General features: G+C 40.3%; 2 protein-coding genes across 2 annotated transcripts in view; one reads left to right on the forward strand and one right to left on the reverse strand.

The window, feature by feature from the left end:
* The window catches only part of dlc1 (DLC1 Rho GTPase activating protein), a 68,803-nt gene extending 60,665 nt beyond the window's left edge, over positions 1-8,138 (reverse strand). The window contains exons 1-3 of the mRNA XM_088302387.1: positions 7,671-8,138; positions 5,219-7,002; positions 137-271 (exon numbers count right to left, since the gene is read on the reverse strand). Coding sequence (XP_088158513.1) covers positions 137-271; positions 5,219-6,964 — 1,881 coding nt within the window. The 5' untranslated portion in view covers positions 6,965-7,002; positions 7,671-8,138. The remainder of the gene's footprint in view (positions 1-136; positions 272-5,218; positions 7,003-7,670) is intronic.
* Positions 8,139-14,912: 6,774 nt separating this feature from the next.
* slc44a1a (solute carrier family 44 member 1a) lies at positions 14,913-24,375 on the forward strand. The gene is made up of 17 exons (XM_088303457.1): positions 14,913-14,974; positions 15,101-15,144; positions 15,390-15,476; positions 16,742-16,884; positions 17,738-17,874; positions 18,821-18,914; positions 18,995-19,164; positions 19,767-19,856; positions 19,959-20,101; positions 20,960-21,146; positions 21,979-22,147; positions 22,313-22,469; positions 22,539-22,622; positions 23,274-23,411; positions 23,568-23,804; positions 23,903-23,977; positions 24,075-24,375. The coding sequence occupies exons 2-17, from the start codon at positions 15,121-15,123 to the stop codon at positions 24,078-24,080; spliced, it is 1,941 nt and encodes a 646-aa protein (XP_088159583.1). The 5' UTR covers positions 14,913-14,974; positions 15,101-15,120; the 3' UTR covers positions 24,081-24,375.
* Positions 24,376-27,071: the final 2,696 nt, after the last annotated feature.

Genomic DNA, 27,071 nt, shown 5'->3' on the forward strand with positions numbered 1-27,071 from the left:
TTATTCACAGCTTGCACATTGAAACCGCACCTAAACGTAGTAATAAAAGAATGTAAGCTACTTAAATAATGATTCAATTAAAATGTCATCAATTAATTAATTAATTAATCAAGCAAGGCAATATACGGCTTTATACCAGCTGTCGTCGTCGAGGGAGGGTGGGGGTGCTGCCGATGGAAGAGTTGGCGGTCAAGGCATTTTCAATTTCCTGGTCCAACTGGTCCAGCTTCATCATTAGTAGCACCATCGAATCCAGACGAGCGTGGTCTCGCTGGAAGAGCGGAATCAAAGCGAAATTAGTAACATAAAACACAAGTTTCAGTGATGAAGACATCCACAAAATAGTTCATGGTCTGTGTATAGCATTAAAATGGAAAAAAAAAATCAGTTCTGATAACAAAGTTTACTTAAACCATCATTTTGAATAACTGCGGAAAATAACTTAATTTGATTAAAACTCAGATTTCATTTTGGAACATTGTTGAGAATTGACATACTAAGACACATGTCATACAAATAAAAAAAAGGAAATCTCTGGTGGTCAAAGGCTGCAATGTGCAGTACATTGTTCCCCGATTGACTTAAAATAATACAGATGTAGAAACTTGCTAGGGCAGAATGCTCACCAAAAAAATCCATCGCTTTACAACATCAACCTTTCCAATTGAAAGCTGTTTTCATTTGATGATTACTCTCTAATCAAACGCTAAATGCAATGTAATATATTCCTTTGATTGGTTGGCCTTGTGATTACTTACATTAAGCCCAAATCATTGTATGCTAATTAGCAAACCAGGAGACAACAACAGCAGCTGTGTTGTACCAAATAAACACACTGATCAGTGCGACAATTCAAAAGTGATTAAAAGCCACACAGTGACCCCAGGTGGTGTTCCTCTAGTAAGGCATGCCCTACGTTACAATCCTGTCCTTCTCTAATCATTAATAAGATAAAAGCCCTTGTAAGACACAAGGTAGACATGCTTTCATTTCTTTCTGATTGTCTCAAATGATGAGCGGGATAAACAGTCTGGGCCTCCTTCCACACAAAGACCCCAACAAACAAATGACATCACAAGGCTGGCTCAATCGAGCCAAACAAACTTTGTTATCATTGGCGTAAACAGAACTCGTAAAAACACATAACGAGGGTGAGCTCATAGGAAAATGAGACGCTTGGTTTTGGATGTTGCTGCAAGAATAAGGAGGCATGGCAATGTGAATGTGAGCCTGGTATCCATCTGCTCTCAGAAGTGATGAACAGGAAATCACATTCAATGATGGAGGAGAAGAAGTACAAATAATAGACATGTTCAAATGTGATTAGAGTTTAGCTAACGATGGGTGTGGGCAGACGACAGCATTCACATGGGCGGAGTTGTGATTAATGATATTTTCTGTGTGTGACTTATACTGTACATAGGTGTCAATCTCCTTGCTATCTATATGATCAGGAACATTAATAGGCTCATACAGGACTTGCTGATGAGCTGGTAATTTGAATCAGGTGTGTTGGACGGAAACATCTGAGACATGCAGGATGGCAGCCCTCGAGTACAAGGGTTTGACACCCATAGAGTTAATGCAGCACCTAAGTAGCCAACGAAACTTTTTTCAGAACTCCATCTGTAGTACTGTGTTCGCTGCATTTTCACAATTTGCTTGCGAGTGGTGCAAATTATGCCTCAGAAGCCAAACACGCATGAATGGAAACACCTATAAGTAGCAGCAGTACTTCATCGAAATTGTAGAAATATTGCTTTTATTTTGCGAAAAAAAAAAAGTCTGTACCGTTGTAAACCTATAGAGGCCCCGGCTATTTTTTTGCAACCTGTCAGAGCTGCCAAAATGTACCTGTGACCCACTCTTTGGTCCCGACTCAGCAGTTGAGAAACCCTGATCTAAAGGCAATTTTGAACCTTTTGAGGTGGGATCAAATACTTTTTGCTAATCGTGACCGGGCTCGGTTCCTATCCCTGGTGAATACCGGGGAAAACGCTGTACACAGGAACCACTAAATTTCAAATTCCCAAATTTCTCATGTGAACAATTGTTCCTCACAACAATATATGAATCAAATCTGAGGTTGAGACTACATTAGGACTATATTGTTTTATGATTTCTTTTTGAGTTAGTGGCCGAGTGGCCTACCAAAACCAGCTCACATTGGGTTGACTCAGAACACATAACAGCACGGCAGGTCATGTGTGTCTTGGCAAGATCTCTTACATTTGTGCATTCGCTGACATTCCAGGCTGGTAGCGGAACACATTGCCATGTTCTGCCTCTTTAGCAGAGTATCACAATGAAACACTGTCATGGTAAAACAATGACATCTTCACGAGGCCTCGCTGAATGAACAAACGCATCTGGCTAGAGACAGCAACAACAGCAACCACAGAGTGAAAAACAAGTGTAGCGCAAGGTTCTGCGTCGTTTTATGGGACGTTCTGGCGGTTGGGGTGCTCCTTTTTTCTCGTCCCATTACATTCCTCTCCACTTCCTGTTGTTTTTTTTTTTTGTTTGTATGTTTTATGCGAGACAGTTCCCACACTAAACTGCTGGACACTTCCCTCCCCCCTTCCTTTTTTTTTCTTTTTCTCATTTTTTTTTTTTACTCCTGTCACCTGGTGCTCGCCGTTCATTTTTTTAAGTGCATTGGTAGAAAAATGAAAAGCTGAATAATTATGTTCCAATCTGAAGTATGCACGCGTTAAGTATGAGAGCTACAACAGCCTGAGATGAGAGCTTTCTTGTGAAATGAGAACAGCAATTGAGACAGACAGAAAAAGAAGAGAGAAAAAGCTCTTTTACATCCAAGCCGTCTGCTGCCAGATCGACGACTGTTGAGCCAGATTGGCCCTGAGGTCAGCATAAGGCCTTGTTGCTAAAACAAATAAACACAGTAACAAAGCCCAATATCAAGTTGATCTAAAGTCATTATGCACACCAGATGGGTTTCATTTTACTAATTCGATCCACAACAACATGAGCCTCGTGGGATGTCATCATGAATTGAACATCTTGTGCTGAATCGTGCATCATCTATCATAAGATTCATCTGTTTGATTCATATTATAGTTAAAAGTGTTTTGTATTCACAAGTTTTAGACTAAATACTTTGTCGTTTTGACAACTATAATGATGGCCTGAATGTTTCGATATGTAAAAACCTTGTGTGCAAAATTACCATTTAAGGTCAAATTGTTCCCTCTGCCTATGATTTGCTTCACATTTTGTGGTGACACACCTCTTTAGGAGTTCCACAAGTCACGATCGGTGGCATTCAACGCCAATGTTTAAAAGTTTGCGAGATGCCTTCGATATTGATGAAGCAATAATTTAGCACGCCCCACCAAAACCTGACAGTGATCTCGCTCGGCTTCCTGGCGGCTGAAGGACTGATGTCATCCCTGCTGGTATGTAAGAGGAAAGCCAGAGATTCTACGAGGAACCCAATTTTTGATTCACTGAAATGTCAGAGATAATAAGTCACATATTCTTTTAAGAATAAAGACAACCATAATGTGTCAAGTAGGTGACTTTCACTGTTCACATGGGTCATCACTCACTGAGCATCATAGCCTATTGCAGGTTTGTGACTCAAGGCAAACAAAACTGCGGTTGCCAATATGACATGAGAGCATTTCCAGTGTGGACGATAATGAGCACTTCACCGAAAACATATAATAAAAGCACAGTGACACAATGTAACTAATTATATGACCAGTGGCCATAAAAACAACCTGAAGTTGGGAAGTCACCTAGCTAATTTTGACAAACTCTGTCAGTTGGGCAGTCTCTTCATGATTTTGCCTTACACATACTGTAGATTTTTACAATGGCCAAATTTGGAGTCTCTATTGGGAAAATGCGCGTGAAAATGATGTCTTTTGCATCATTTTATTGTTCTTACCACTTCCGTCATTTTAAGATAAATTAAATGTTTAAATGGGAACATTTAATTGGTCGTTACCTGAGCAACCGTTATGTCATTTTCATTTGACAGAAAGTGACAAAATGGCCACCCTCTGAGATGTCTAAAAACGGGAGGATTTTGCTCAGAATGCCATGTTTAGACCAGTGAAGGCCCATAGAACATATTATTAAAAATATTTTTGGGGTGTTGACTTCTACCTTCACTTGAGATTGCCTGTAAAATATATATTTTGTTTTGACATTAAAGCTTCAGAGCTAGATGTAATTCAAAACGATGACAAAGACGTAATTTGTTTTTTATTTTTTCATTTTAGTAATAATCATTAAGTTTTCAATCTGATGACTCTCACTAAAACTCAGTGGGGCATCCTTTGTGAAATACCAACTCTAGACAGGAAATTACACGCCAATAAAGGGACAAGCCCATCCAGATTAAGAGATAACCTCTTGAGCGTGGGTAATAACTGTGCCTTTCCTATTAAGGAGAAAAAAAAGAAAATTTGAAATAGGTAATAACGAAGGGATGTTCATAACTACCAAATCCTTAGTAAAGTACAAATTGGGATTTTCAAGAAGCACTCTTAACAAGCCAGTGACATGAAAACACGAATGTAAGATTTTCACAACACGGTCAACACAAAATGCCAAAATGTGCACCATGATCTGTTATTATTTAGTTTTTTAAGTGCTTCCATACCAATAAAGACTACTTCTAACAGCTTTATAATGACCTCAATCACAATTAGCAAATAAAAAAAAAAATGGGGTAAATTTTCGCTTTTTCCTTTGTAAACAGTGAGCCTAAATCCATCTTTGGCATTTTACTGTGCCCGCTCGGCAGACCACAGAGTGTAAATAGCCCAGTGTACAATTATGTGAAAAGCTTAAACCTTTCACCCTAGCAAAAGAAAAAAAAAAAAAAAAGAGCATTCAAATCTCTGTTCAAAGTCTCTACAAACGTATGGGACTTTGTTTTGAAAAGGGTTGTTGAGAAAGATAAATATTTTGCATATCAAGACCACAAAACAGACTCAGGCACACACACAGGCACACACACACACAGATATTTAAGCATCTGAGAGTGAAGTCATTGTTTTCCGAGAGGTTTGCCAAGTGTGGGACAAAAATGATTCACAGGCTGTGTTTGTCAGTTTATAATTAAGAAAAAAAAAAACTTTCTCAGTGTGGCGTATTAATCACTAAGCCACTAACAACCTATGACCGTCTCACAAAGTTGCTTCAACAGCTACAACATCTTCCATTATATCTTCTACCTTACCTTCTTAATGCGCACTTTCACCTCCTCCTCCTCCTTCTGAACTCCAGCCGCACGCATTCCATCAAAAGCGGGATTGACAGGAGATGTGTCACCAGGAACAGCCTCTTGCGTGGGGTTGTCCGTCTGCTCCGTCCCAGAGACGGCCACTCGCGTGTGGCGTTCACTCGGACCATCTGCCACCTCAGAGCCAGGTGTCTCACTCAGGCGACCAGAGGCTTCGTTGCCATGGAGTCCCTCCGGCGAGAGCACATTGTTGACCTCTGCTGAGAGTGGAAGCAGGTTTTGGGGGTGTTTTTCACTCGCTGTATGTTCATCAGCCTTCTGGCAGTGAATAGTTTTGGTGAGATTCTTTGGAGCAGGTGCACGGCTACCACCTGCCTCACCCTGGTTCACCTCTGGGATAGTTTCCAATGATGAAGAATTTTCATCAAAATGTTTCTTTGGCTGGCTTGCAGTCGTCATTGTCAAGATGGGCTCGGCTTCTTGGATCACGATTTTCTGTGTGCAGTCTTCCTCCGACTCCCCCGATTCTTGTTGCTCAGACGGCACTATAGTGCTGACCAAGCACTTCTGAACTTTGACACAAATATTAGGTGATGTCATTGGTCCCAACCTGACATGTTCAGATTTTTTGCTGCCTTCTGCATATCTAGTTTCCTCCCCCTGTGACATTTTGATTGCTCTTGCTTCAGAATCACACTGCTTCGGCAGTGTCTGGAAGGACATTTCACAACCAAGGGCCTGATCCCATGCTCCAGCAGGATCTTGCTTTCCTTCTTGAATGTCTCTGGAAAGGCGCTCATGCCCTGATTTTTCATTTCGAGTCTCTGGGTTATTTAATCCATCCAGTTCAGATGAATCCGTGGTCTGGGTTTCAATTGCTTCTTTGTCACATTTTCCTTCTCCCGCTGAGGTCACAACTGGCTCCACAGCTTTGTTAGCCAATGACATCACAAGAAGACTATCCGTTTTATTGAGTGAACTGAGCCCACCGACATCCAAGGTTATCGTCGTACCAGCATGGCCAGGAATGGAAATCACTTCCTCAACATCTGGGAGGTCAATCCGAGGTTGGTGTTGAGCTTCAGAGCACGACTTTAGTGTGGCCTCTGAGATTTCAGGAGGTCTGCTGTAACTATCTGTATGTCCCTCCTTTGTGTGCGAATGATTTGGAAGTTTGCCAGGCTGTCCAGCAGCAGATTGCGACAGTGTAGGCCCATTGTTTGACGAAATAGAGATGCATTGTGTCTCATCACGAGAGATATGTGGATTTTTAAAGACATCATCGTCATTCTCTGTGCTAACTTCGTCTTCACCATCAACAATGTCCTGAGCATTGTTTTCACTCTGTGAAATGCAGTCAAAATGCACTGCCGTTTTCAGGTGAGCTGGAACCCTCTGCTGCACATCCGAACATTTGTGAAGGCTGCAACTGAACTTCTTCTCAAGCGGAGCTTCAACATTGTGTCTCAGCTTCACACGCTCTGAATGGATCTCATCATGTACTCCAGAGGTGGTCACATCTGGCCTCTGAGCCAGTTCATCTGTGAGCAGTTGGTGGCAGCCCTCTGGCATGGAGGCGCATCTTGTCCATCGACCCTGCTTGGAGGCCCCTGAACCCCTACAAAGCCCCTCGCTGTCAACACCATGGCAACAGATCAGGTCCAGATCATCATAGCTATATTGTAATCCTGAGGGATGAGTCACATGATCCTCCCAACTTCTTTTGCGTATAGCAACTGGCATTATTGGTGGCCAGGGCTATTCCATAGGGATGCTTTTGACTGAGGATGAAAAAAAAAAAATAGATGAGAAGTGAGAAGACCAATAAGAAAATGTTAGCAACGCTATGCCTTGACAATTTGACAGCCACGTGACAAAAAAATTTGAAGAGCTATTAAATGATTTATTTTTTCCCCGTGTCTTTAACGCTTGTTGGCGGTTAGCATGCTTAGGACGTTGGATGACTGTGATTTTGGACAGAGAATAATCCACAAAACGAGTGATCAGAAACAATTAAAAAAAAAAAAATTACATCTGCAGTAAATTCTTTTGTTTGAACAAAACAAAACACATACAGTGTTGTGTTTCCATATTATATACAAATATAAAAAATATATAAATATAAATAAATATTCCATAATATATACAAAACTGCAAAACCACAGTAGTCGTATTTTTGTAAAACAAGAATTTAAAAATTGCACATTATTAATCACCTGATCGGTGATTGTCATAATGCCCTCCTTTACCACTAGCACAATGACAGAATTAACAATATGGGGGGGAAAATTCTAATAAATGGGTACAACATAATATATTTGACTAATCCTATTATATTAAAAGATTGCCTTAAATAATGCAATTTCAAAACAATGTCATGTTACAACTATTCTATTACAGGTAAAAACAGTCATCTGATTTTACTTCAGTTTTCCATTCATTATTGTACCTTTTGTTTCCGAGAAGTCACGTAGGAGTATACCAACTGTCATCTGTGTCCTGAACCTGCAGAGCTTTTTAATCATGAAAGTAAAAACAACAACAAAAAAAAAACTCCTTCAATATGTCAATCTGCCAAGCAACCAAGAGTCACCTGCAGGAACCAAGTGTACTTCTGCTTTCTCTTCTTCTTGTAGTAAGTGATGACACAATTATGCAGCCAAAAAGGAAACAGTAAAACATCAAATTGGCTTCAAATCTACTCCAAGCGGTGTCTGCCAGAAATATGTGGAGGTCGGTCTTTCATTCATCCACTTGGTGAAATCAGTACAATCTTAAGGAAATATGATTCCATATCCGTCTGAGTTGTTGGCTGTCTTCACTTGAGGTTTCTGACTGGAGTCGGGAGCTTCCCCGTACAGCGGCCGGCGAGCTGAAGAACACCCCAAAGACAGACAGAAAGCCCGGGAGCAGTGGAAAGTCCAAAGACATCTTCCATCTTGATCACATTAGTGTTTTTGCTGACGCTGAATGCTGAGAGCTGGGTGGTGTGAGAGGGGCTGGGTTTGCCTATCCCCACGCCTCCCCTCGTCTTCCCCATTCGATCCCTCTCACATCAGGTCTCCTCCCCGCTGATTTTGACAGGGAGTCTGAGTCACATCCTACCAGCTCCAACCCCCAGCTTATAACTTTCACAACATACTGAATGCGTTTATGAAATGCGCCTCCTCTCGCATGTAGTTTGCCACTTTTACAACGCTCACGCAATTTTGGAAACATCTTCACATGTCTCCTTTTCTCACAAAACTGTGATTTCCTTGCCGCAGTGAACCCGTTCGTCTTCGTATAGCGGCTTCCTAAGCATAGCGAAAAGGCTCCCACCAATGGGTTTAATAATACACAGACTGCGCTGAAAGAACCTGAGCACTGGGCCAAAAAAGATTGCTCTGTTTTAGCAATTCTATCTAAGGCACGCTTTTACTCAAAATGTGCAGTGCTGCAACTGTACAAGAATTCTTGATAAAACACACTGACGCAAAAAAAAGAAAAAAGCAATGCAACATAGTTCAACATAATTTTTTTTTCTAAAAGATTTACGATATATCTCACGTTTGCCACTAGTTTTCAGTTATTTAAAAAAAAATCCAGAAGAGAATGGGGTTGCAAAAATGACAGACTTTGATAGAATTGCGCAAACAAAAAATACTTTAAAAAAATTGTATCGTGACTACACCATTAGCTCTTGTGAAAGAGCAATATAAATAAATCTGTATTGTGTTGTATATAACAATCCAGGACTTAGAAACAAAGACGTGTCAACGTGGCTTATAGTATTTTTACTTCCTACAAAACTGGCATCATTTGTGTGTTTCTGTGCAGCGAGGCGCAACAGCAGCACAACATTCCCGGCCCGAATCAGCTGTGGAACAGTGGCTGAAAAATCCCTTCTCTATAATCTTCTGTCACCCTCAAATGCATTGTTGCCGAATTCCACTCATCTCAAATTGTGACCACATTTATCGAGGTCTTGCAACACACAGAAAACAACGGGAAGGAGCTGGATAACTGGAGTGAAACACCCTCTGACTATGCCTGCAATCTCTGCATTTTAACCTGTGGGTCATCCAGATGTGCGGCGGATGAGCTTTTTCGGGGGTGTCTTGCTGGGAAACAGTCACTCTCCACTCTCCAGGGACACAGATGGTCGTACTTAAAGGAAACGATCCAAGTTCAACAAGAATTCTCTGTCGTATGTCACATGATGTGCACTGCGGTTATGCCAAGTGCAGTGTAACGAAATACAGATCTGGTTGGCCACAGTGGCTTCAGCGTGGATATGGCAGTCGATTGAAGTGTACAGGCTGACACGGACCATGACTCAGGCTATCCACTCATTACCGCCTGTAGACATCTATCTCTAGCTCTATAATTTAAAAACCTAAAGCCATTCAGACCCCCTTGCGCGGCCACATGCTAAGCCATGAACGTCATCCTCTGATCAATGACATTTTGCAAACAAGTATTCAACCAACAGCTTGTGAGCGACAACATGAGTAATGGATCTGTGTTTTTGAGTGAACTAAAACAGTGGTGAAGCATCAGATGTAGATCATACTCTGCCCCATATTGGATTATAGTGATAGGGGCCCATTTTATTTTACTGCAGCCCCTCAGTCTGAACGCCCACATGCCGAGAAGTAAATATCCTCGTTTTCGCTCAATGGGACATTTTTCACAGATTCCAATCCTGTGGTACTATTTTGATATGGAAAACCGACCCCGAAAATGAGGTCAAATCGAGCTGGTGTTGTGGAATTGGAACAGCAGGATAAGTCAGCGCCTGTGACCACGAACAGGATAAACAGCATAGAAAATTGATTCTTGGAAGGATGGAGACCTGACTTGACTAACTTTGCAAAAACACCCATTTTGGAGGCGACACTTTATTTAGCTTAATGTTACTCAACCTGGCAGTGAACTATCATGCCAGCTTCCAGAGGCCTGCTAAGGTGCAGTCCATGGTGACTCCCGAGCAAAAGGCCGCATGAGGACACCCATTACAAACTGACATCAGCTCACAGTAACAGTCTTTAATGTTATTTCGCTTTTACTAATTCGGTTTGGAGAAAAGTGTTGGTTCATTTTTGCATTTTTCGAGAATCTACTTTGCAGTGCGGTTGAAGTACGGAAGTGTTATACTGAGAAATATAACTAATACTGTATTATTTTGATGCGATTTTGCTGGACAGGTCTTTTTAAGCGGCACATGGGAAAGCATCATTGGTCGCAAACATGTTTAAAAATGACCCATTTCTGATTCACTCCAAAAACCCCTCACTGTTCAAACCCTTTGGCTTCTTAAGTGGAGCAGTGACGCCCCGAAGGAAACAGCTTCACATTCCTAAGCACTTTAGTTTATTATTGGAAAAATACGTCACTCTAAATCACTGGCATTAAAAATCGTTTCGGAGAGGGTCTGCCCATTAAGGGGAAAGTAGGTGACACTCGAGTCCTCCCCTAGACAAGCTATTGGAGTCACAAGAAGTCCTTTTACATTTCTGATTTCTGGGAATTTAATACAAAATGTCAGAATATCTTAATCTAAAAACAAATTTTTAATTCCTGTGGTGTACCAAGTACTGAACCACGTTATGGCTTTTTTCTTATTTTTCCAATAAGAGACAAGAGAGATAAATGACAAGCCATCACCTGGCTCAGTGTAAGAGACTGTGCAGTGCGTAGTATCCAACAAACGAGCCAGCTAAAGAAAAAAAAAAATCAATGCAGGCGGAATCCTTGGGGGCCTTGGTCTGTAACCACGGCTTATGGTGCATTTTAGCGTGGGAACAGGAAGTACAAGTTTTTGAGGGTACTGACCATAACAATCTCCAGGCTAAAATAATCTCTCTAATCTCTTTTTTTCCTGTGTGTGCGTGGGTGTGGGTGCGTGTTCTTTGGGTAGATGCCTTGTACCATTGAGGGCAAATTGTTTTATGACGACAAGACAGTGGTAAAAAAGACTGAGAACCTACAGTGTCCCCTGTGTAGCATCTGGTCTGTTCCCGTGTATGCTCTGTGCTTTACCTAAAGTCTCATGCACATTCCGTCTTGTATACAATATACGATTGTCTTCGTGACACGCGAAAAGCACAGCACAAGAAAATCGACTAGGAATGTGCACAGATGCTTGCTTTCACAAAAAAAAAGGTCAAAACTGATTCACGCAGCGAAACTGAAAACACGAGTAATGTTCCAACACAACAAAATGATTCATCCAAAAGGCTTCAAAACAATGACATCTTAGTGGTAATCACAAAGCAGGCATTCTTTGAGTCATTTCTTTGGACTCAAGTGACCTATGTATCCTCTTGTCCTGTCATCTATGAGGGCCAATCTATCCTTGTGTTCAATTGGCCAGAATAGTGATGTGGTGCATTCACAATTTTCCACCCAGGATTTGGCCAAACATGCGCTACCTTGGCTTGGACTCTTGTAGGAGAGATCCAGGAAAATGTGTTGTCCGTCAACACTTTTGCCAAAGCGTTTGTGTGCTGTCACTTTTGAGTACCAGAAAGTCAGGAGATGAGTGGCGTCATTATGAGATGTTTGTCCGCATTTGGTTGCCAACTGCATCCTCCCAACACCTGCTCTCATTCTTTCACGGAATGCTCATCTGATTTTTAAGTCTTGCAAGATTTAATTACACTTCCTATTGCTTTCATGCTCAAAGAATCCTTACGCAACATCCTGGGACAATTGTCAACTCCGATTTGTTTTAGTGTAACCCAAATGAGACGACAGAATTTTAAATAATCTGCTCTATAATTGCCATTACAAAATATGACAGGAATTTTAATTCATCTGTATTATTTTAATCAATTTCTAAACTGCTCTACAAAAAAAGGAGTAATAGAAAACTTTAAAAAAAAAAGTGTACTTCGTGAAAATGTCGACAGACGGTAAAACGACAAGGCTGGGTGGTGAGTCACTTCAGTATTTTCAAACAGGCACATTGCTAATGCTACGTAAAAGTAAGTTGTTTTTCCAGTTCATTGCTTATTACACACTTCCTCTTTGCCATTACTCACATTCACAGTTTTTGGGAAATTTTGAGTTTTCAACCTAACATACGACCACTGTGCTGTCCCCCGTCCCCATGTGATTTTAATCTAAATGTACAAACTAACTGGGTGGAAGAATGGAGCCATACTGTAGACACATACAGAGAATTGATTACGGTCATCTACTGCTATTTTTTTTTTCTTACTATTTGAACCCAAGTGTATCTTGCATGGGACGTAAAAATATGTCCTCAAGCTGTCAAAGTGTGACTAGGGGACAAATGGCATATCTTAGAGGAGACCACTTCAGTGAAAAGACATTGTACCTCTAAAATTTGAATTTTGTGCTAAAAAGTCACTAGACAACAGCCTCCCTGAGAAAAAAAATAAACATCCTTTATTTCTACCAAACAGAGAACTCATTCCAGCTCCAGTCATGTGAGTGTCACATACTCTTAAAGTCCTCAACTCAACTCGAAATGACATTTTATGAAAAGGGAGTGGTGTTTCGGAGAGTTTGATTAAGATGTCTCGAAAATTGAATACTAAACCCAAAACCAATGGAAAACAAAGACAGCATTTTTTATTGACTTACATAATAGCATGCATCTGGGAAGACAGCTGGCTAACACGAAAAAAGAGGACACTGTTCTACATCAGCAAGTTTCTGTTTAACCTCAGTTGTCCAAGAATGACAAGTTTGACACTAATCACACGAGAGAACAGGTAAGTTGCAATAACAATGAAGGGGCAGCAGGAGACGCCAAAGTCAAATAGCTGGAAAATGGACTGAGGTCCTTTCTCAATCATGACTATTCATTCATTCAGTCGATAAAAAAAAAAAAAAAGTGGCCCCATTCTGTCTAGGAGAAGAGACCTTGCCCATTATTGACTAGGAGTACATGTTTATAATGAAATTGTCATCCAGATATTTGCAGTCCTTGGAGACTGTTTTTCATTCTGCACATTTGGCATTGGCTGTCGTGAAGTCACCCAACATTGTCAATTGAAATTCAAATTTTGCCATCTCTGATCACACATGTATATGCTGACCCTAGGGCTAATTCGACATTTGTGTGCTTTTTTGTAAAAAGAAACAAACAGGCTATGTGTTGCATTCTTGCACTACAGTTTTTAATCAGTTATAAGACAAAAGACTAAACTTGGGGCGTATTCTGAGCTTTGATGCCCCGCAGCATGGAATAGGCTATTCTGCTGTCCAAACAGAAACTGTCTGAAGTTATTTAATTTGGAGTTTTCCATTTTAATTTGAGGGATTAACCAATTAGTTCCAGTGTATGTCCGTTGTAGTGTTAAATTTACTAAAGTAACTTTCTGGATCAAGTATTCATGAGTCTTATTTTTTTCAGATGTTTTTTTAATACATATTTAAGGTTAATACTTTATATTGAAGTATTGCAATACGTATCGGATCGCCACCCAAGTATTGGGATCCCAATCGGACAAAAGTGCATAATCCCAGCTCAAGTATTTATTATTGCTTGTGCAATCTATTTGTTTTGTGTTTTCTGCCTCAAGCGCCGTCATTTGACTGTGTCACCAATCCAAGTGTCTACGAGAAACGTTTGCCTCCATTTCACCAACAAAAAGGTGTCAGGCATTCACATAACCGCACTCAGACGTTTCTTCGGCCTCAACACTGAAGCAAAGATTTGAAAGTGACTAATTTATGTGAAGTATGGCAGAAATAACAGATAAAACAATTTCATGTAACTCTCAGCCAGAAAGTCACACGTCCTCACATTCAGTAAGTTGTAAGGAAAAAGATCTGTCTGCTTCAAAATATGTACATTTTAGCCTACAAGAAATCCAGTTTAAGAAAATACATTGCAATTTTCGATTTATCACTGCGTCTTACACTGTTTCATGAGTGTAAACACCAAAGTTATTTTAACAGTAGTTCTTGTGGCTAAGTTTGTCTTAAATTATGTTGTTTTCCAAGTGAGGTAATTTATTATTGTTTGGCTGAAAATTATCATTGAGAAATATGCAAAGATTTCTGTTTTTCTTTTGTCTGGCGTTCATGCGCTAATTAAAATTAAAAATAAAGTTACTCACCGATTACCGAGTTCTCAAGCAGTTTTTGTCCACAGAGTACTTACTTGTCAGACTACTTTTTACTTATACTTAAGTCATAATTCTCTAACATAACATTACGTGAGTACAATATTTGGCCATTTTACTCACTTCTGATTCTGACAAAAACTAGTTCGAAATTCGCATTGCAGACTCCAAGCCTCCTCGTTCGGCTTTCAGTAGTGTAGCCTGCTGGCAGACACTGGGGGGACATTTTCTCTTGTTCAACATAGTTCAGTGTTTTACAAGAGACAGTTTATGTAAAACCAGCGAAATGTAATCTGATTTCATTAATTCTTCGTCACACCACACCAGCAAACAGCTACAGTTGGAGCACACGTGGTTCAGAAAAAAATATATATTTTGCAACGTTCCTAAATACTCGGAAATTAGACAATTAAAAAAAAAGAGCGATTTCTGTCGCACTCCAGACAAAATGTTTCACGAATAAAATACTGAATGAAGCAACAGATGAGTACATTTTAATTTGAAGATTAGAAATTGGAGACAGAATTGGACAACTTGGGCGCTCCTTTTTGAAGTGGTTATATTTCCGACAGCACTGAAGGCATCATAAGGAGTTTTGTTGTCTTCCGCGTTTACCTGGGGGAAGTTGGCAAAAATGGCGTCCGTTGCTTAACATAGTAATCTAACTGTGAGTTAAGTTACACATACATATTTAACGCTTGTAGTGAGAGAAAGAAATTATCCGCGGAGACAGAATAACTAACCTTTAGTAAAAAAAAGCCTGCTCAAAGTTTTCTTTTCCGCCTCGCAACAGCTGTCTTTTTCTCGTCGACAATGGGATGTTGCAGCAGCACCGAGGTAGGTGATCCTAAATGGAAAGAAAATCGACAATGTGAACGATAATGACGACATCCGAACAGTGGTGCATGTATGATATTGTGCGGGTGTAACAATTCACGTCACTTTTCAGACAAAGGCGGCTTGTTTGGCCAGCACAGTCACAACTGCGGAGACTCGCAAACAAGCATTGGGCTCGGCACTGCCCGGCTCTCCCAAAACTAAAATAATCGAGCAGAAGTTTGTGTCTGTTCATGTCTTGGCAGAGTAAACGTGACTGGAGCCCATTGAAGGAACGCAGTTGTACGGACATACCATGGCTCATCATCTTCACACTCTTCTGCATTGGAATGGTATGTGTGTCATTGAGCGGTTGTTTTGTTGGAATGTGGAAGTGTTTCTATTGTTGTCTCCTCACCAAAAATGCAATCACTCACTGCGATTGACATTAACATTCTACAATGAACACAAGAGCAAACTCAAGACCTCTCTGCTATTGACTGGAGGCTGAAAAAATGGGCTTGCCTCGTTGGTATGCAAAAAAAAAATATTAAAGTTTCCCAATTGTTCTTTGATTGTTAGTTTGTTTTTAACCTGGCCTCTTTGAGTGCTTATAGCCATGTAGTATGCCAGAACAGTTTTGCTGTGCAACAGTTTAGCAAACTTTAATTGTTATATGTATTGAGATGTATTTTTATTGGTACAATATAATATAACGTTATTTATATAGTGCATTTCACAACCGCTGGAGCTTTATCAAATCCCTTTACATATAGTATAATATAAATTAGCAGTAAATTATAACTCAAATTAAAACACATTTACAGTAGATAACAGAAGAACAGCAGTTAACTTGTTGAGCCGAAAGTCAAAGAGTAGAAATGTGTCTTTAAAGGAGTTTTAAAGGTGGACGGAGATGCAGCTGGACCGGGATATTTTAGAGCAGGTGTCACCAATGTGATCCATGGGCACCAGGTAGCCTCTATGGACCACTTGAGTAGCCCGAGATGTCTTCTTCAAAATTGCGTGCCGCTTCTTTTTTTGTGTGTGTGTGTACATGTTATTATGATAAAAAAATAAAAAAATAAAAATAATAGCTCTACTTATCAGTAATCTTTATCAAATATTTTTGTTGCTATTCAAGTTACACTTGCACTGGTGTTAATTTGTTAATAACAAAAAATGAGGAAAAATAAATTATTTACCCCCAGAAAACGTGAGCAAATTTGTTTCTTAAGAAATGTGTATCAAACTGGTAATGCTTCGTAATCAGAAACAGGCTTCTGCACAGCTTGCTGATGAGTTGATGATTTGAATCAGGTGTGTTTGAGGAAGGAAACATCTAAAACATGCAGGATAGCGGCCCTCAAGAACCGGATTAGAAATGGACATTGATCACCCCGGTAAAGAGGTTGCGTGAATATGAGAGGACAACCAAGGAAGATAATGTGATTATAAGGTCTGTGTCAAGCACATAAATCCCAGAGGCATGTGTCTTGGGAGCTAGCGTATCAACTTCAAGCACATTCGTAATCATCCAAGTTGCCGTGCAAGCACATTTAGGACGTTGGGGAAAATCCCTATTTGTTAATGTCCCAATGTTATTTGCTTCCCGCAGGTTTGTATATGTGGCTTCACCATCGTAACAGGAGCCGCCTCGCGACTAATATCGGGATATGACAGCTATGGCAACGTCTGTGGCCGCGATAACACCAAAATCCAGGACGTTGAGCTCAGCGGCCGGAACATGCTTGAAAATAAGTGGGTCACACACACAATACCTATCTCAGTATCATCTTTTTTCAAGCCCAACCTGCAGCCTGTCAATCTTTGAACACATCACTTATTGTTTATTCACCCAATTTAACAAAGCAATATTGTCACCCTCCTAAAATATTGTCTTAAATCATAGATTATATTTAGATTATATTTTTTTAAAAAAAGTTTTTTCAGGGTAGAAATTAATCATCACTTAGCTAAGCATGTAGCTGATTTCCCAATGAGGACAAACATTATAGAAACGGATGGATCCAAACTGTTGAGAGCATCTAGGCAAAAAAATTATCCGATGTATGTTAAAACTTAAAAACAATGCTGTGTGTGCTTATTAACTTCCAACAGTGCTCTGGGGAAATATAGAACATTTCTTATTGTAACTCAGCCCTCAGGACATCATGCTTACATGTGTGTTCTTGCTAAAATTCCTCGCATTTCTGAATGAATGAGCAAATGAGATTGAAGAGCATATCTAATGTTTTTATACTCTCTCAGGAATTAGTTCAAGGTTGTGGTCTTACTCTTCGTTACTGTGAATGGTAAAGTTCCAGCAGCTTTATGCTTACACGCCCAGTGTTACTCAAACAATGGCGCATGCTTTATTGGTGCTTGATTTTCCATCAAGCCTTTTCCGGTACAATGAGACAACTGTGCAGCGGGGCGGCAAATGTCACCGTTTTTTATGTTCTTCCCTCACGAAAAGTCCAGCCTTGCATTCTAATGGGCTCCTGTTTTAGTCTACGGCAACTGTGTATTTAGATTACAAAATAACAAAAGGAAACAAAACAGCTACACGAGTTAGCACCTCACTGACATTTTCTGTTTGTGTGTCTGTCAGGTATGTATTCTTTCTGGACCCGTGCAACATTGACATCATAAACAGGAAGATGAAGAGCGTCGCTTTGTGCGTTTCCAAATGTCCTGCTACGGAACTGAAGACCTATTACGATTTAAAGCAGTTTGCGCTGACTAATGGTGAGAAAAGAAAGAACACTTTGTATTGGTTGAGTTCATAGTTGACGTGCAGCCAAAAACTACAACGCTTTTACTCCAGCTACGATTCATTTAGTAACACCTTAATACTGCTAACTACCTTATCGTTGACTAATCAGGCGTCTAAATCCCTACTGCAATCCATCCTCTCTGTCTCGTTCTCTTTCTCTCTCACTTTTAAGTATCTGCATCAGATCTTTGCCAAGTAGTTCCTTCAGGATTGATAAATATTTTTCCAATTACCATATTTTACAGGTTATTTGATTGAACATCACTCGTCAATCTGGTAACATGTTGGTTGTGTTACTACTTTGGCTGATACTAAATGTTTCTAAATCTCAGGTGACAGTTAAACGGCTCTAAATAAGTCAATGCGCTCAACTTTATGCAAACATTTTGGCTCAGTCCTGGCAGGCTCAGCAGTATTCTACTCTATATTAGCATTAAGTTTGTATGACTACATTTCCCATCACTCTCCGACACAAAAGCAGGAAGTAGTTCTCGTTCCGGTCTGACAAAAACATCCTGCTAGCGATAAGATGAGAATGCGTACATGAATATGAAAGTTAATAGGAAGCAATTTAACTTCATATTTACCTCTCATTGCTACGCACCGCAAGGATATTGTCCCGATTCGTAACATTGTAAACCCGCTGCCAGAAACGCTTAGCTCGTGTTCGGTCTGGTTGCTCTCTTTATTCTAGTTGGACTACATTTCTCATGCTTCTTAGACACTGCAGCAGGAAGTAGTACTATTTCCCGTATGATGAAAACATGGACACCTATCAGCAATTCCATGTGGATGAGATTAAGAATTTGAGCGTCAACAACGCAAGTTGAATTAAAAATGCCAAACTGAAAACACTCTTTTTAGTGTGCCTTATCATCTGAAAAATACTGTATTTTGAGCATGTTTTTCTCTTAAAAGGATCTGCTCTCTGCACCTATGATATCAGTCCAGCAAGATACCCGGGCCACTCTGATCGATTTACTAAATGCCCCAAGCTCCCGGTTCCATCAAGGTAATCAACATTTGAATGTTTTGCTTTCAGTCCGCTGCTTATACCAATTTTTTTTTAACTGCGTCCTTTCTTTGCTTCAGTAAATCAGTGCCTCTGTTCCGCCGTTGCATACCAGCGGATATCGGCTGCTATGCGGAATTGGCCCTCTCCTTTTTCACATTCATTAGTGACAACAATGTTTTTCGTCGCGTCGTCGCTGGAGTGATGGCCAGCAAGGACATCATTGTGGGACTTTGCGTGCTGTCCTTAGGTGAAGCATACGCACGCACACCTTCATACTGTCATCTGGCTTGCAATGCACACATGACTGCATACGTATACGTTCTTCGAAATGATTGGTTTTATTTTTTTAGTAAAGTCAATGAATTTGTGTCCGAGTGGAACTGTCACGATCATAAAACTTCAAGTAACATTTTACATTTCTGGCTGTCATACAAGTCTAAATTTAAACAACGTATTATACAACTAGAATGAAGAAGAAAAACGTAATTACTCTTTGAAGTCAGTGATATTATGTGCAGGTAAAAGGAAGGCGCTGTCAGGCTAGTAATTAGTCATTGTGCTTTCAGCTGCATTCGATTTCTTTTCAATTTGTTAAAACTAATTTGTGGGTGTGATTGATATTGAATGAATTGTATTGCACACGTTTTATTAAGCAGACATTTTTTTCTGCGGTGACGGCACCAAAAAAAAAAAAAGAATATTTTTCCAGAATATTTTGGTTGAAGTTGAAATTGTACTTGAAATTGTATTTGGAGTTACCAAAGTCGAGCCACGCTTTTTCCATGCGTGGTGTTTAGTGTGTTTTCCATGATTTGAATTGTGCAGAAACTCTTGTTATGTTTAATGCAGTTCTTTCCCTGATCATGATGGTGGTCATCCGTTACATCTCAAAAGTGTTGGTGTGGATTCTTACTATTCTGGTCGTCATTGGCACGCTAGGTAACTGTCAACATATATTATTGTGTTCCTTGTATGGATAATAAAAAATGTATATTGTAATTGGCTCAAATAGGGTGTGACAGGCTTGCAACTTTTTTGCAGGGGGAACAGGCGTCCTCTGGTGGCTGTATGTGGACCACAGGACCGCCCTCAATAACAACACGGCTTCTGTCTTTGGGAAAGAAGTGGCAGCCGATAATGTGAAGGCGCTCCTCGTGTATGCCATTTGTGCTACTGTTTTCACGGTATGTCACGTTTTGTTGACGTATTGAAACTCGGGAAGCCAAAGAACACAATTGACGCTGCTTTTTCCATCTTTGGATGTTTTATGTGAATGTTAGATTAATAATCCAGATCAGATAGTTTTGTGTGGTTTTTTCCTTTCACGTTTAGCACAACACAAGTAGAATAACATGGAATTGAGCCACTTATGGATGATAAGTGTTGAACACATTTTCGTACACGAGGAATTTTATATGACCATTCTTAAACTGTCATAAAAGTGTCAACCGTGTGATGACACTGAACAAAAGCAATGGAACTTCAAATCTTCTCACGCTGAGGCAGCTGCTCCTTTGAGTACAGAAATATATTAATGTACCACAAATTATGATCCCCAAAATATTCAATGACTTTTCAAAATAATCTTATATTATTGCAGATGGTTTGATTTGGCCGCATGCGGTTAGTCCAATCTTTCTCAAATAGTTGAGGTATGACGCCGGGGGAGTAGTGGGGCGGATTGACTCCGGGGATTTATTTTTTTTGTCGGATTAGAATAAGGTGTAAAAAGTCATCCACTGCAGTGGATGGCAGTAGTGTGCTCATTCAGTATTACACATTTTTAAAGTAGTTTTTTTTTTTTCCTTTGATGCTTGCTAACCTATGCTTGCTTGATCTCATACCTGCCACAACCGCCGCATACATGAGTGACATTGGGGTGTCTTTTGGAATACGTCTCACAAAAAGACTGAATTTTGTTTGGGTAGACAGCCTTTTGAGAAACATTGTTTTTATATAACCACGTGAGAAAATACTCTTAATATCCAAAGTGGTAATAGGGTAATGTCTAAAGCTTGTGGAACTCACCTACTCATCTCCAGGTGGTTCTCCTGCTGATTATGGTCTTCTTGAGGAAGCGCGTGGCTCTCACGATTTCTCTGTTCCACGTGGCCGGAAAAGTGTTCATCCACATTCCCTTGCTGGTCCTGCAGCCTTTCTGGACCTTCCTCTGCCTTATGCTCTTCTGGGTCTATTGGTTGGCCGTGTTTCTCCTCCTCGGACTCTCAGGTAGAAATTTGAATGAACTTTGAACTTTTTTATTACACTCATTTCTGCCGTGACATATATAAATGAGCATTTGTTTCCTACGTGTACGGTGCATTAGTTTTTTTTTTTTTTTTTTTCTTTTCGTTTGCTAACTAAGTTGATCGTGTGGCCATTTCCAACTTCCAAGAAGTTGGTTTTGTGACATTTTGTCCTGATCTCGTGGCGCAACTTAAACTCCCACATCCGGAATCTTGTGCCAGTCTCGTGGTGTGGGAGGACAGAGTCAAAGAGCCGTTTCTCTTCTCATCTCCCACTTCTCTTTTCAGTGGTTAGCTCATTATTATTCTCAGCAAAGTTGAGCCTCTGAGCTGTGCATATCAATTCAAAAGAACGCAATTCATGTACTTTCAGCAATGGAGCGGTTTGTTGCTTAATCCAATCAGAGTTTATGAAATTAGTCGCCCCTAAATCACAAAACTGGACTGCTTAATTCCCCCTTTCCAAAATAATATTGCACATTGTCTTCATGAGGAACTAAACAAAACCAAGTACTCAAGATGAACGAACTGTCATCATGAGTGGTCTTAGAAAATAGTCATCGTCTAGAGTGAAATTTTTATTAATGTTAGTTAATCATATTCAATTAATTCTTAGGCTAGTGAAAGTCCACACATGGTGAAGCGCCATCTTTGTCAATGTTTTTTTTAACGATGTTAATTATTGTGGCCAGTCCACTTAGGTGTAGAAGTGCATTGCCTCATGCTAATCTAATCTAATCTTTTGCTGACTTTATCTGGCAACGAGGTCGATGAATCATCTAATCCGACTTGTGCGTAATTTCTTACCTCTGCAGGGAGCCCGGTGAAGAACAACTCCACAAATATGGTGGAGTATCCAATGAATGGACCCGCTCAGTACTTGGTCTGGTATCACGCAGTGGGTCTCATTTGGATCAGCGAGTTTATCCTCGCCTTTCAGCAGATGACCATCGCCGGTGCTGTGGTCACCTACTACTTCACGCGGTAAAGACAAGTCACAGTCCCATGGGGTTTATTAACATTATATTTTATAGGTTCTACGTTTGTACAGTATTGTATGTTGAAATGTGACAAGTGAAGCATATAAAATTGTATTGTTCGATAGTAAGAGTGGCCGTCATCCATATTTTCATGGTTGCTCTTCTGTAGGAATAAATCCAACATGCCATCCACTCCCATCTTGTCCGCAACGGTTCGTACCCTCCGCTACCACCTCGGTACTGTGGCCAAAGGTTCCTTCATCATCACGCTGGTCAAGATTCCTCGTCTCATCCTGACATACATCCACAGTCAACTCAAAGGAAAAGTGAGCCTAACTGGGAAATTAATTTTAAACCCATGACGTTACGATGACTTTGTGCTCTATCTTTCGCAGGAGAATGCGTGCGCTCGCTGCATGCTGAAATCATGCGTGTGCTGTTTATGGTGTTTGGAGAAGTGTCTGGCGTACTTGAATCAAGTAAGTTAAATCCAGTCAGGATTTGGGCTGGGTGATATGGCCTTAAAAAAAAGCATCTTGTTTTCATTAAAAATGAATTTTGTGATTTTAATTTTTTACCTTTTGCTACCCCCACATTAACTTGCGTCAACTTAAATAGCAGTAAAAAAAAAAAAGCATTGTGGTTACTCATTGAGATTGTGCGAAACATGTTTGGTATGCAAATAAAGTGTCTCAATAAATGAGCAATTTTAAATGACAGTTAAGTTCTAAATGCTTGGGTGGTCTCTCATTGCTCTCTTATACAGGTGAGGTTAGGTGACGTGAGCAAAACATTTTCAGTTATTGGTTTTATAAAGTATCTCCTTTGTACTTATCTTGTTGTGTGCACTGCAGCAGAGATAATAATAATAATAATAATTAATAATAATAATTTGCCCTTTATTAGTCCCACAATGGGGAAATTCGAGATTCGAACCCAGGCCTCCTGGGGAGACTGGGTCCTGAACGCGGCGCCTTAGACCACTCGGCCATCCTGTGCTTTCAACTACGGAAGCTGAAAAAAAAAAGGGCAGCCCTGACTTAAATTCATTTCTAAAATGGATCAATCACCAAGCCCTAGATAAAAAATATTGCATAGGCGTTTCCTGACTTTAATGACTTTTTTTTTAGAATGCTTATACTGCCACAGCCATCAACAGCACCAGTTTCTGCACATCAGCTCGTGATGCTTTTGTCATCCTGGTGGAGAATGCCGTGCGAGTAGCAACCATCAACACCGTGGGGGACTTTGTGCTCTTTTTGGGAAAGGTACAGAAAAACTCAAATACTTTTATATTATAATTTTTTATCAACTGTTTTTATGGCTTAACACTAAAGAAAAGAGAATTTGCTACAATTCCATCCATCCCTTGGGCTTGACGCTACGTCAGCCTGACTAATCTTCGGTGGTGTCTGCAATGACAGGTGCTCATCGTGGCCTGCACGGCGTTCGCCGGCGTGCTGGCGTTGAACTACCAGCGCGAGTACACCGTGTGGGTCCTTCCCCTCCTCATCGTTTGCGTGTTTGCCTACATGGTGGCCCACTGTTTCCTCTCCGTGTTCGAGATTGTGGTGGACGTCCTCTTCCTCTGCTTTGCCATCGACAGCAAGTACAACGACGGTAGCGCCGGTCGGGAGTACTTCATGGACAAGACCTTAATGGTACCAGCGCTCGCGTAGTGTGCTAAATATCTGCTTATCTTTTTCATGGAAATCGTCACTGTCCTACAATCTGCATTTTTTTTTTTTAATTTTGCCAGGAGTATGTTGAGAACAGCAAGAAAAGTGGCCGTTACAAGTCAGAGGACGGAAGTGGACGGGAGATGAAACCCATGGTGAGTTCAAAAGTGTCACTTAATTACAGTGTGAGTTGCTACGTGGTTATTCGAGTAAACTCTATTGAATGAATTGAACTTTTTTTCTTCTTTGCAGACGTGAGAAGGGACGCTAGATGGATGGAGCGAGACATAACCAAGAAACGTATTAATAAGTCTGACAGAAGATTCTTTGTTTTGTTTGTTTTAATGACACTAAAGTTTGGGGCTGTGGTCTAAATCTTTCAAATGCCTCTCTTATACCCCCAACTACAGGTTTTGATTTTGTTTTAAAACTCACCGACAACTGGTTTAACATGTTTGGTATCTAAACAAAAGTCGGTGTACATTTTCCAGCTTTGTATTAACTGTTTTGTTATTTGTTTTTTGTACTTCAAATAAAATATGGTGTCTTGTAATTTGGAATTTACAACCTCTTCCTGAATTGTGCACCACCCTTCCTGAACAGCAGGGGGCAGAAATGCATTGAGGTTAAATGAGCAAGGCATACTTTAACATCTTGTATGTCCAGATTAGAAATTAGAAATCCCTTTATTGAAAAATGGAACTCGTGATTGAGTGAATCTGCTGTACATTTTATTTTTCCTAATTTTGAAGAGTATGTAAAAAAAAATCAATTTAATAATTCTAGAAATTACAATCTTACATAACATTCACTTGATCTTAATGTAGAAATTCAGGAGGAATTTACATTCTGAAAACTGCAACAAATCTTTTAGAAAGCAGTAGGCCTTCGTTGCACTTTTCAAAAGTAACTATGGAAACAAACTATTCAACTAGATTCTCATCTACTGAGCTGCACTTGCATTAAATGTCCTTCCTTGTACATGAAGGCCTCTGCTACTTCATAAACCGACATTTACAGGACATTGAACAGTTTTTGTTCCTCACTATCCAATTCTAAGGGGATCAGAAACACGAAATAAAAAGAACTGCTCTTAAAAGTTGGTGAGAACCAAAATCAAATGAGGGAAGAGAAATTTGAAACACAAAACACAGAAAATTTCTTGTCATATGTGAACTATCACTCTTGATTGCCTCCATGATTTGAAACCTGGCAACGTTGAACTGGTTCTCGTTTTCCAATAAATGCACATTAATTATGAAATACGAGAATCATCTTCAAAGCCTCACAAAATTATATATATATATAGTTATACATGCAGAAAATAAATGAAGGTGGTAAAAATCAAGCATTTGCAGGAGATGCCATCAAAGTGCATCCCCATGACAACACACGCAATCTCACTGATGCATACATTACTGCCTGGTGCCCATTTGCCTTCCAGTGCGGAATGAAGCCACTAAGCCATTAGTTTATTGATGGGAAAGCTCTCTTTGTATGGTGGTGCCTGTCTCCTTCCCATAAAAACCGCGAATACAGAGGAGCATACCCGGCTCTAAGTCGCAGCTAAGTGATCCCTTTAGTTCTCGCCGAACGCCAGTCGTTCCTGGAAGCCCTTTGTTGAGAGGCCGAAAAAGACAGGAAAACACGTCTTTGTCATGCTTGCGCCACAGGATGGAATAATTATCTCCAAATTAGGGCCACTTCAAAAAGAAAATGTCAGCCTGGAATTGACAGGCCGTTCGGTGCTCGTACCGTATTTCCCAACTGTCACCACGCCCCTGACGATTATCACTACAATAGCACTATACTAAACTATTTGACACCAGGCAGTACAGTTTTGTATATCATAGAATGTGAGCAGGATTTTGTGGTTGCCTTGAATCTCCCGAAATCCGACTTATCACCCTCATACAGGCACCACGGTGTTCGCAATAAACATCACAAAATAGTTCACTTATTTTCACCACTCTCCAGTGATTTTTATGGTTGCCTATCAACATACGGTTGGCTTTTTATATACGCTATTTATCTTGCTGACAAACAGTGTTTTTCATGTGTTGTGTTCTCAACACAGGAATGATGAAATAAGGATTTAACCTGCAGGAAAAAAAAGCCTGTTTCAAATGCTAAATAGTTTAGAGCCATTAAATCTATCCTGTTCCACTCGCTAATGTGCATGCTGATTCAGCCACAGTAACATGAGCTTCCTGTGTGCGTGTGTGTGTGTGTGTGTGTCAGAGTGTATTGACTAACAGTGACCATTAAACTCAGCCCTCTTGCCTCCTCCGCCTCAGAGCTCAGGCCTTTTTCAACAATTACAGTCGCACAATGCGAAAAGCGTGGCAAACACGCGGCAGTGAGGCTAGCTGAGTATGGACAAATGAAAACCTTCAACATTATTTAAAACTATGAATTTTATGATTACATTTTATGAATTAAAATGAAAAAAAAAAACACCCATTTTGAGTGTGTGTTCAAGTATTTATCACCTGTAAGGTCAAAAGTCAATTCCCAAAGTCATGTCACTGGGTCAGGTTGATGTGCGGGGGACCAAAAAAAATACAGGATATAAATAAATAGGAATGCTTGGCTATTCTGAAGGCATATGAGGTTTGAAAATGCTGATTGGATTGTGCCACCTGCACCTTCTGAAATGTGCGTCTGTATTTTGAAAAACAGCTTTATACCAGAAAAAAAGTCAACTCATTAAAAAAAAAAAAATGACTGGGAAAGCTGAACCCACGTCACCGCCCTTTGCTTATCCAAGAAACCTGATTTCCGAACATCAGAAGTGCTTCCTGCAAATTGAGCCACTTCCCACCACAGCTTCAGCATTCTGGTCTCTACAGATCATTTTGGTACCGTTGGCCCTTGTCCAACAACTGGGTGGAAGTGAACCTCTGAGATTGCATCTATGCATATTTCCACAGGCTGCGCTTACAAGGAGTGCACAAATGCGTGTTAAAATGAGCATTTGACATTTACTCAGTGGTGCTTGCCAATGCGCGCGCACACACACACACCGACACACGCGCACGCACGGGTGTACAAATAAACAGAACAATGAAAAACGGCACATTTGGACTACCTTCTGAGTTGCGCTGGTATTTTCTGATGGAGATTTTTGGTCCCCACACTCAAACCGGGGCCACGTCTGCCTCTTTGAGTGACATAAGCTGAAAAGTCACAGGGTCAAAAATATAAAACAAAAAACAAAATCAAAAACACGGATTGCAGAGCAGTATG

Source organism: Idiotropiscis lumnitzeri, chromosome 8, assembly GCF_059441095.1.
Source record: "Idiotropiscis lumnitzeri isolate Australia: NSW breed Sydney's pygmy pipehorse chromosome 8, RoL_Ilum_1.0, whole genome shotgun sequence".
Classification (NCBI taxonomy): Eukaryota; Metazoa; Chordata; class Actinopteri; order Syngnathiformes; family Syngnathidae; genus Idiotropiscis; species Idiotropiscis lumnitzeri.

Bases quoted from the DNA above. Each gene is read 5' to 3' on its own strand.
- slc44a1a (XM_088303457.1), top strand. From the start codon at position 15,121: ATGGGATGTTGCAGCAGCACCGAG. The intron at 15,145-15,389 runs GTAGGTGATCCT...ATGTCTTGGCAG, and splicing joins GATGTTGCAGCAGCACCGAG to AGTAAACGTGACTGGAGCCC. The intron at 23,805-23,902 runs GTACCAGCGCTC...TAATTTTGCCAG, and splicing joins TCATGGACAAGACCTTAATG to GAGTATGTTGAGAACAGCAA.